At 46.7% G+C, this 11,485-nt stretch overlaps 1 protein-coding gene across 1 annotated transcript in view; it reads left to right on the top strand.

Annotated features, from left to right (window-relative positions):
* Window positions 1-542: 542 nt before the first annotated feature.
* LOC146186873 (uncharacterized) overlaps window positions 543-11,485 on the top strand; it is an 89,594-nt gene continuing 78,651 nt past the window's right edge. Inside the window, exon 1 of the mRNA XM_084607479.1 lies at window positions 543-682. Coding sequence (XP_084463605.1) covers window positions 634-682 — 49 coding nt within the window. The 5' untranslated portion in view covers window positions 543-633. The remainder of the gene's footprint in view (window positions 683-11,485) is intronic.

The raw sequence follows: 11,485 nt of genomic DNA, 5'->3' as shown, positions 1-11,485 counted from the left end.
CAGCTTACGTGCAGCGTCTAAAGTACGCCGAGGGCCCTGCTCCAGCCGAAGACCGCTGCTGCCGAAGCCGAGCCGAGTTTCTTTTCCTCCGAGGCGGCCGCCAACGTACGCTGGTGGGGGGCCCCCTTTCGTTTTACCGGTCCCACGGAAATGGGTCACATTCGGCCGGTCGCGCATGCGCTAACCGCTCCAGTCTGGCGGCCCAGAGTCGTCCCGCAGGAGGGGGGGACGACACAGGAGCACTGCAACGCGCCCAGGCGAAAGCGAACGACGCCGTCATCTCGTCGGCGGTTCCGCGCAGCTTTCCTGGACGGGGACGCGAGGAGTTCTTGTCTCACCTTTCCCTCCTCGGCCTCCACTCTCGCCTTGGTAGTTTTCTTTTTCGTTTGGGCGCGCTGTGCTTGCGTGTGCGGCGGGTGGGTGAGAGGAAGGCAGAGGGCAGAGACAGAGAGTGCGATGCTCTGCGCGACTTGGCTGCGACTGCGATCTCGCCGAACCACCTGTAGGTAGCGAGCGCGTTGTTTGGCCGGCCAGCAGGACAGGCCACCAGCAGTCAGTCGCTGTCGGCAATAAGGGGGTTCGTTCTCTGGCCGCGTGTGTGTGGTGGTGGATTGCTGTTCCTCTGCTCTCGGGATGAATGTCTGGATAACCCTGCTCGCACTGGTCGTCACCTTGCAGACCGGTGAGTAGTCACCGCGCTGTAGCGGGCACCTATTTTCCGCTGCACGTCGTGATCGAAGCACGAACGGGATCTCGGCACGTGGACACGAAATGTCCGCCGTAGGACCATATGGCGATCCCTCCCCGCCCGTCACCCTCGCACTCGCAAGGCGTCGCCCATCGAGGAGGTTCGAATCTGTGTCGGCGGCGTTTGTTTTCTTTGGTTTTTGTGCTTCATTCTTTGAGTTTGTCTAGATTTTCCCCTAGCGGCGAACCCCGCGGGGGGGCCTCCGACCGTTCTAGTTCCCTCGAGCCGCTTCCGAGATGATGTCATTTCCAAAAAGGAAGGCTTCAATGCATCGGCGCTCTCCGCCGCCTTTAACGATGTCCGGTTATGTTTGAGAAAGCCTCGAATACGTGGTTGTTCCTTCCCCCGTCGTGCGAAAGCGCCGACCGTTATGATCCGTCCGTGTGCGCCGAAGTCGTCGGTATTCGTCTCGCTCTTTCGTGGTCCAGTTTCTTTCCATGAATAGCGGCAGCGGAGATCAGTGAACGCCCAGAGCCCCTCGGGCGCACCAGCGGCCACTGTGGGGAAGTGGACATCTTTTTTTCCGCTCTTTAAAGGGTGTGATGGGCTCGTTATCACGCTGTTATGGTCCTCAGGCAGCACCTGCTTAACTTTCCTCCTGTGTGAAAAGGGCTGCTTGGATCGTAATTCTGTCGGTATTCCTCAAAACTTCAGGTTTCCGTCTGCGATTCCCGAATTGCATCATGACGACAGAAACTCGTAAGTTGTAACACAGCGCACTAGCCTCGGCGTAAATGTTTATTGTAGCTTTTAACAAAGTGCACAACATTCCGGTGAGGATTCTTTGTTATGGAAGGCCCTGATGGCAACCGTGCCTCGGGTTGTACAAAAGAAGATGAGAGAAAAGCATGAGTGTACAAAAAAGGTTCGCTATTTTGACGTAAAAAAGAAATAGTCCTCTAGCTATTGCGGGTACTGCTAAAAGTGGGTATACCAGTAGTTATTATGCAGCCGTCAGTCTGCGGCTCGAAAGTCCTCTTAGAGAACACTTCAACCTGTCGAAGTTTGAAGATTGATGCAGATAACAGATTCTGACATTTCCATCAGTAGGTGTCACAGAGGATTGTGGGCAGCGCTGCTTTCAAATTAAAAGGCCCTGAAGTCTCAGCATTCACAGCTTAATTGCGCACTGTTGCGATCCTGCGCAGTAACTTGTGAAAGCATTACGAAGGGCAACCCACTGGCCGAGATCCTTGTGACGGTTTTTCGTCTGAGGGATGAATGAATAATCGCAGCGCGGTTCAACTCTAACCACGAACGAATCGTATGCATTTCAATGATTCAACAGACTGGACGTCCATGTTCCGTTAGCTGTCTGTGCCGGACACGCCCCGCGGTCTCATGCCCCAAGACGCTTCGACGAGCCTTGACGAGCCGTCCCTGCGTCCTTGAACGAGCGAAAGGGGAGGCCCCGTCCATTCCGCGAGGAAAATGTGCCGTTACGGCTTCGGCTGCTTAAAAAGCCGTGTGGGGGGGGGGGGGGGGGGGGGGTCTGATCGCCGGTTCAGAACGCCAAGGTTACCCAGAACCAGCACTACCTGTTTGCACCTTGCACATCTTCAGCGCGAAGCCATCCGGTACCCCGTTGTCCACGACACTCTGGCGCCTGTTTTTCTTGCGACGTTGGCTCCGCGACAGAAAAAAAAAAAAAAAAAAAAAAAATCTGCTGTCGACTTTTTATTCACTTTTTCGTTATCCTGCCCCGAGCGTGTCCGTGTTGCCCTCACTACGCTTTTCGATAACGGTTCTTGCTCGGACAACTTGCCGCCTCTACCGGCACATTTTCTTTTCTTGTTGGGTTCTGTTTTCCTTTCATCTCCTTGCAGGACCGCGCAAAGGCGGCTCGCGCCAGATGTCTAATGACTTCGCCGGCCTTTCGACCGATGCGCGGCCTCTCTTGCGACGACGGACAATTTTCGTACCAGGGGGTTGCGTCAGTGGGGGCTGTGCTTTCGCTGGGTGGTAGCCATGGTTTTCTCCTTTTGTTTGAAAACATAACACTTTACACACTCTCTTCAATGTTTTCGTTAAAAGAAGACGACGAATTCCGAAAAATAGTGGCGAAAGTTATGTCACATTACTCTAAAAAAAAAAAAAACGTTCAATAGACAAACAAGTGTGTTTATAGAAACTGAGACTACCACAAATAAGGTGTCTAATTGATTGTTGTCAAAGCAGCTAGTGTTGTTGTTCAAGGTCGTAATATAGGACCAGAAAGCGGTCAATAACATTTGTCTATAGGTTCAACTACACGATGAAAATCAAGACTTACGCTGCTGCCGGTTAAAGATGTGTATTCCAAACAGGATGCGATGAAAAAGCTGACGTATCAAAATAACACGTCGGATGCTATTTGGATATGGCTTGTAATTTCCTTATGGGCCGCGTTTACCTGACCGTCGTTAGCTGTTATTCGGCTGCTATGAGCGACGTATGTACAGCTTGTGTATTTCTTGGTGCACTCTGGTTAGCGGAGAGAACCAGGCGCACGAAGAAAAAGTGTACTTTGCCTAAACACAGCCGTAAGGCTTTCTGGACAGAGTTTGGCAATAAATCCTTGACAGCAGTGCCATCATGAAATGGCATTTCCTTTTCGAGGCAAAAGCGCACCGTCCGCCGTCATTTTTCTCCACGTGGACACGACCGACAGCGAAAGCTTTTCGTGGATCCGTTTGTGTTGGACTGAATTCGTCCAGGGCTGATAACGGTTTTCCTAGACAGGCCTTTAACAGATTGCTTCGGCGCCTTTAGCTTTTTTGGGGTGTGTATCTGTGTGGCTCATCCCGAATGAAGCAGTCAGAAGACCCCACAGCGGTGAACCAGGCTGAAGTGGTAAAACGGCTAAATTGGAAAAGTCTGCTTTGGCACTGAGCTTCGACAGATAGATATTGTTAACATTTCTCTAGCTTCTGCTTTTGTGCACAAAGGCTTGTTGACCTCAGTTACGGAAAGATTTGTGGTGAAAACAACTGGGGTGCGCGCAGAGTGCTCTCATTGAGAGCGGCAACTTATCAAACTTATGGCAAAGCACACTTGGAATGGCCTGCTCTATAATTAAGCAGTTTGCTCATACGGTGCATGTTTCGGTGTCCGTAAAGCGTTTTAGTTTCGTTGTTTATCAAGCTGCTTAGGGATGTAATACTTTCCTTTCTTACAGATTCACGATAGAGCGAGATGAAGATGGTTGCACAAAATCACAGAAAGCAAAGCAGAACAGGGTTAAGGGGGTGGGGGCTGAGAGGCAGGGGATATTCAGCTCACAGCCCAACGTTTCGACGAGAAAACTTTTTTCATCCTCTTGTTGAAACGCTGGCTTGCGGGTCAGGCTCCCCACTCCTTTCGGGTTTTCTGTGGCATTTGCTTGTTAACATTTTTGCACGCGGATTAGGGTGCGCGAGTAATGCTGCGCTGAGAAAATTAGCTTCGGTGTCCAGTTAATTGCAGATCTAGATACTTGTGATTTAGGGGCAAGTGTTTGCGTGCTTCGGAGCCAGAGTTTGTTTTCACGTAAAAAAGGGGAGGAAAGGGTATCTCATTTAACCTTTCCAGTGGTTCTGGGTATGCTTTTTTCAAATTCCCATCTTGCGCTGGGCAGTATGCAGCCGTTGCTTACCAAAAATACAGTTCGAGGTAAACGCTGTCTATCATCCACATGTTCATGCCGTTTTCACCGCGTTCCCTTCGTTTTAAGGTGTACCAAGCCAACTAGCAGTACCGGGTTAAGTGGAGAAATATGGGAGAGGCCTTCGCCCTGCAGTGGGTATAATCAGGCTAATGATGATGATGAAGCCAACTAGTCCTAACTTGTGATGCTTAGCTTTTTAAAAAAATGACTCGTGGGCTTTTCTGTGTAATTTTCTGCTCATTTGCGAAGTGCTTTGCGTATCTTGCAATCTTCCGTGAAGAATCTATATCCTGTAAATAGTCTATTGATGCATGCTTCCTGACGGGATTATTTTGAAACCGCTATTCAAGCTTTTTAAATTCTCGTTAGACCTAAAATTTTTTCAATATTTCCTTCTGAATGTGGTGAATTATCTGAGTTCGAAATGGACAAATATCTGCCAGTACTAGTGAGTGCAAGATTGTCAGTAGTACGCAGGCGAAAATGGTAAAGACATTGTTAATACTGGAACTGCTTTGAATAGGAAATAAACCAAACAACGTAATGCTGCCTGATTTCATCAACGCATATCTTAACTCTTTTAGGAAATACATCCTTTTCGTTAGTTAGGATGGCTAAATAGAAATAGCGGACAGTTAGACCTGTTTATTGTTCCTCTTTTCTTTGAACGTTTTTGATTTAGCATGTAGTCACTCGCGTTTGATACTTGGTAAATTATTCTTTTTCTTTCTTTCTTTTCTTCTCTTTCTTTCTCTTTCCTTCTTTCTTTCTTTCTTTCCTTTTTTTCTTCTCTCTCTTTTTCTTTCTTTCCTTCTTTCTTTCTTCCTCTCTTCCTTTCTTTCTTTCTTTCGTTCCTACTTTCTTTCTTTCTCTCTTTCTTTCTTTCCTTCCTTCCTTCTTTCTTTCTTTTCTTTCTTTCTTTCTTTTTATTTCTCCCTGTCGTCGCATCTAATGAGGCTGTGTTTCAGGACATCATAAAAGGTGCGATTTCTGGTGACTGATATATTCAGTATTGTGTTTCAAATCTTCAGTAAGCAAACGATCAGCTCACTGAGCTCAATGAAATATGCAGGCTAAAAATATCCCTCCTTGAAGTGATATTCTGCAGCAATGTGGTTGGCACCGAAATTTGAGGCTAAGGAAATTTAGTACACGCATAGCTCTCCTCGTGAGCAGCTAACGTATCCAGCGCAGTCCTTTGGCTTTCAGTCATTTTGGGCTCTATGGGGCTTGAATTTCAGCTGAGCGGCAAATAAGAGCTGTTTTCAATTACTGTAATCTATAACGTGCTATCTTGAGGTAAGAAATGGATAATAAAAGATTTTTTTTTTTATCTCTTGCCGTCACATTTAAGCAATCTACAGAAACAAAGTTCGAAACCTATATTCGGAAGGCCCTACGGGTCAGCTTGTTGAAAACAGATCACATAGCGTATCACTTCTATCGATACACGGTCGTTGAGCAGTTGATCAGCCGTTCAGCGCCCTACCACTTGGCCTATATTTGGCTGCTTGTATACTTTTCTCGTTCTGAATTTGCAGGATAAAAGACCTCCAGTATGCGCAGTAAATAAATTGTGCGCGGCTTTTCTTTTTGGGCATGCACGCAGCTGTATATACCTTTTGAATATTTTCACAAAGCTGCCCTTGCCATTCGTTACAGTCCTTTCTAGACAAGGAGCAAACTCTGAGAAACTGGAATAAAAATGTAAGGATCCCTAGTTTTGCTTAGAATGGATACTAATTGTTGAAGAGTGGCGCGTGATGCTTGACAAGGACAAAAGAAAGGTCGTGAGAACGAGTGTCTTGGCAGTTAGAAGGAGAAAAGAGGGGGGGGGGGGGTACGTTTGTGTGGCCGCCATATTGGGACTGCAGTAAAGAGCATCTCTGAAATCGGCTGGTGTGCCTTCCTTCTCTGATGCTGGTTACAGCGATCCCAGAGTGCTTAAACGTCGTGTTTTTTGAAGCGCACGTTTACTTAATGACTGTTTCGGATGCAACGCTCAGTGAAGTCACCATAGTTTGCACTGCTGTACGAGTCAGTTGCAGGAGCCTATCCGTCTTTCCTCAAGTCACAACTTCCTCCTCCACTTACATCGTATGACAGATTCATAGCAAGTGGCCTAATAGTACAAGCCCTATGCAGCGCATACTGTAAAGACATAGGACTGAATACCAAGTATTTCTGCAGTGCTATCCCATTTACGCTCCTTCAAATTAGGCAATACGCATGTGTTCAGATAGTCGAAAAGAAATTCGTATTCTAAGCGCTTTCCGATGTGATGTGTGAGTCGTTTATTACTGAATTTTAACTAAAGAACAGAAGGAACTGCCAGCCAAAAACTTCCACTCGGGGTATATTTCGAAGCAGTGCACTCATTTGGTCGTCTCCTTCAGACGGGATAAACTGATTCAGAGAAACATACCGAAAGTATTTTCTTTACTATATTTCAGTCTGCTGCCGCCTGTCAGCTCTCAGCAAGCAACACTGTTAGCGCAGAAATGATGGCGTTGCTTTTTTGTACAACTTTGTTTAGGTAATTGCACGCTAAGGGTTCACCGCGTTGATCTCATTCTAACGTAACCGCTTTCAAGTGCTCCTTATTCTTGTTGCTCTGATACTAAAGAAACATCCATGGTGTTTTGTTGTTGTTTTTTTTTTTTGTAAACATACTGCGGTAAAGCAGGAAGTTGGGCAAGTTGGTATTATTTCATGATTGAAGAAACGTTACCTTGCTGCAATACAGACGAAGACTAATTGCGCATTTGCAGTTGCTTACGTCGTTGGTTTTTGTCTGTTTTAGCGCGGTAACGTTTTTCTATTCTTTCTCAACTTGTATCCTACTTTAGAATGAAGCTTCCTTTTTTTATGAACACTTAAGAAAATAAACGCGTCGGCATTAATGACCCTGGGTACATCCCAGGTAGCACAAAGTGGGCTATGAAGGGTGGGCCCCGGTGGGCCCGATGTAGGCAATGCAGGACAGCCCCGGTGGGCTCAATGTGGGTGCTGCAAGAGGGGCCGACGTAGGCCCGAAGCGAGCTGTCGACAAAGCCCCAATTGGCCCCACTAGGGGCCGATGCAGGCAGCCCTTGCGGGGCTGCCCACATTTTTCCGGCATTGTTAAAAGGGCACATCCCGCGAACTCCCCGCGATGGTCCTACTTTGGACCGATTTGGGCAGCCGCTTTGGAGGAACATTTTTTTTTTATTTCAGTTAGCCCCTCAGAAAATGACATAGGACCAATGCGGGTTCTATAGCGCTAGCCACACTTGGGCTTGCCCACATTATTCTCATAGGGGTCCGACGTGGGAAATTGATGGAAAGCCCTAGTCCAAGTTTTCTCAATCAATATTTAGGCACATAATTAAGTAGTTACTTTAAAAATGTCTGCACTTTCTAAACAGCCACAATATTAAATTTTACAATAATTCATAACTTTCATCCAGCCGAAATGACTTCATGTACATCTTGTTCAGGCTATGGAGATGTGTGTTCTGAACAGTAATATTGTACTGCGAGTTGCAGGCTGTCCAAAGCAACCACATAAGAGGCAACAGTTAGCAATCAGTTTGTTTTAGTATACGTAGCGCAATTTGCACGAGCGCGAGAACTAAAGCCATGTAAATTTCTAATCGACTAAACATGGCCACAACTGTTATACAAATCATCTATAATAGTATTTTAGGGCAACATCTAATGCAAATAAAAGTTGGAAACAATGATTACGCAAATTGCACGCACTCCATCTAGCCCCATTACGGCCGATGTGGGACCTACAGCGGTTTTGTGTGGGCAGCCCCAATTGGGCTGGGTGTTGGTTTTGAACCTAAAGCCCACTTGCTATTTATTGCACGTGCCTTCAAATTCCCCACAAGGGACCAATTTTGGTATCATGCGGGCCCTCCCGCCTTCCAGCCCCATTACGGCCCATGTGGGATATAAAGCAGTCTTATGTGGGCAGCCCCAATTGGGCTGGACGCTGTTTTTGAACCTAGAGCCCACCTGCTGTTGCGCGGGCCTTCAAAGCCCCACAAAGGACCGATTTTGGTACCATGCGGGCACGCCCGCCTTCCAGCCCCATTACAGCCTATGTGGGACCTAAAGCGGTTTAGCTAAGGCTGCCTCATTTGGGCTTCACGAGGGCTTGCCCAAATTGAGCCCTTATTCCTATTTCACCTGCCCTCAAGTAACCTACAAGGGGCCGATTTGGGCAGCATGTGGGTATGTCCGTTTTGTTGCCCCACTACGGCCCATGTTGGTCCCACAAAGATTTAATGGGGGCGGCCTCACTTCGGATCTATGAGGGCTTTCCCATAAAAAGCCCACATTTAGGTTGGATTGCCCTCAAATACCCGGCAAGGGACCCTTGTGGTCTGGATGCAGGAATGTGCTCTGCATTAGCCCAAGAAACGCCGCTATGGGACCCATGCAGGAGGAGCAGGGGCAAGCCCAAATGGGGCTTGCCCACATTTGCCCCATCGGGGACCGATGCAGGTTTTATGATGGTTGCCCCAGCCCCACTTGCCTACATCGGACCTACTGGGGCCCCACATTCTGTGCTACCTGGGATGCGCAATAGCCTCAATCTCTACTTCAGTCTCAGTGCGTTTTAACCATGTCCCAATGACTCATGCCGATGACCAGCCCTGATAAAATGAAGCAAGCATCAAATCAGTGATGCTCGTAGTGACAGCTAAGGCCAAGTAGTAACTAACAAGAAATGAATTGCGTACACACTGTAAATCTGCGTAAGCACCTGTAAAAGTACACAGATTGCTATCTGTTACGGCCACGATATTTACTAAGGTAATCGCTAATAGAACCAGGACAACCTTTGACTTCTATCAACCAAGGAATCAAGCACGTTTTCGGAAAGGGTACTCTACTATCGATCGTATCCATACTCTCGACAAGGTAATAAAAAGTGTGCGGAATATAACCAGCCCTTATACGTAGCATTCATTGATTATGAAAAAGCATGTAAGTCGAAATATTTAAAGTCATGCCGAAAATTTGAAATGAGGGTGTAGATGAGACGTGTGTGAAAATTGTAGAAGATATCTATAATGGCTGCCCATCGATCATTATTATGCCTGAGGAAACATAAAATTCCCATAAAGAAATGGGTTAGGAAAGGAAAAACGATCTACCCATTACTATATACAGCTTGCCTAGAAGAAGTATGTAGAGACTTGGAATGGGAGCAGTTAGGAATAGGGGTTGATGGAGAATACCTGAGTAATCTGCGATTCACTTATGATATTACCTTGCTAAGCAACTCTGGGGATGAACTGCAAAGAATGATTGATGACCTAGAAAGGAAAAATCGAAAGATAGGCTTGAAAATCAATATGCATAAGAGTATGGGGATATTGAACAGTCTGGGAAAGGAACCACAGTTTAAAATATGGATGGAAGCGCTGGAAGTAGTAGGCCAATATGTCAACCTAGAACACGTATAGTAACCGCAGATCCGGACCATGAAAGGGAAATAACTCGAAGAATAAGATGTAGATGGAGCTCATTTGGAAGGTACTCGTACATTATGACTAGCAGCTTACCGGTATCGCTCAAGAGGAGAGTGTACAACAGTTGCATCTTGCCTGTACTCACATTTGGGGCTAAAACGGGAAGGCAAACAAAGAGGGTACTACTTAAGTTTAGGACAACGCAGAGGGCTGTGGAACAAAAAAGGGTAGGTGTAACGTTCAGAGATAGGAAGCGTGTAGAGTGGGTCAGATAAATAACTTGTTAATGTCACTATAGCGGAAATAAAGAAGACGAAATTGGCATGGGCTGGACATGTAGTTCGAAGAGAGGATACCCGATGGTCTAAATAGATAACAAATCGGGTACCAAGGGAAGGAAAGCGTATCAAGGAGCGACAGAAAAAAGCGTCAAGTGAATGCAGCGAGCTCAAGACCGAGTTAATTGGAGAAAAATGGGAGAGGCCTTCACCCTGCACTGCGTACAGGCTGGCTGATGATGATAATGACAGTTGTAAACAGTGCAGTTTTACGTGATAGCTGTTACAACTATTCATGTACATACTACAATAAGTGAAACAAGGATGCTAGTTGAAATAAACAAGTAAAAAGGAAAAGAAGATAATAAACTGAGGTTAAAAAAACGGCTCCAGAAAAGACAGTAGGATTGAAATGAGATAATGTAGAAATGAAGAAAGATGTTGAACGGTGTGCAAGATCGCCGGGAAGCACTTTTAGAACAGCCGTAGGTCGGGAAGGGTATCACAGCCGCGAATAAAGCCCCCAAGTATTGCCATCGCTGCGGCGCGGGCGTCGTCTCCGCTTTGTTCTTGCTCGCGGGAGAATGAAGGCTACGCTCGGAAAGAGGAAGAGGGTGGCAGGACTACGAGCGCCCATGTGTCAGCTCCCTAGGTCATTACATTACTACGCCCCTCCGTAGGCACCCGGGCCGAACATAGCTCTCTCCCTTGCTCAGCATGAGCCTTCTGCGGCAGGAACCTCCGAGCGGCCGATATTACTTCGTCGGAAGGGAGCCTTATGACCAAACTGTTTCAATTTTCTCCTCGAGCGAGTTTGCAAAGAGGTAATTATTGGAGAGGCCGTACTTAGGGCCTGCTCTTTCTATTTCATCGCCGTGTGGAGCTTTTCATTCGACTCCACGTGCCCACTACGAAAGCAGCCCGCGAGAAAGTGCACAGAACGCAAATTTAAAAGCAAAAGATGACCTGGGGTGGCACTCTCCATGGCTCAATGAGCGCCGGCTCTTTTCTCTCTCTCTTTCTCAAGCTTTTCTAACGCCATTATTACAAAGAACGCGAAATATCCACTCGTGTGTCAGGAGAGGGGGGGGGGGGTGATATTATAGAGCACTAGTTAATCATCGAAAACGCAAATAACCACGTTACTGGCGAATAATATAAGCTGGGAGAAGTTTCGCTGAATGTCACTTTAGAACTCTACAATTTCACGTCCGCCTCCTCTTCTGGCTTGCGAAAGTATTATACCTTTTGGCAAAATGAAGCAACATACTTGGGAAAATTATGAAAGGCACAAGGCTGCGCTTAAATCTTGATATAATATAGTGAAAATATTCAGTGTAGCGTATATGCAAAGCATTTGTTC

Source organism: Amblyomma maculatum, chromosome 6 (assembly GCF_055883805.1).
Source record: "Amblyomma maculatum isolate TAMU_Amacu chromosome 6, ASM5588380v1, whole genome shotgun sequence".
Lineage (NCBI taxonomy): Eukaryota > Metazoa > Arthropoda > Arachnida > Ixodida > Ixodidae > Amblyomma > Amblyomma maculatum.
This window is presented reverse-complemented; position numbering and strand designations above follow the sequence as displayed.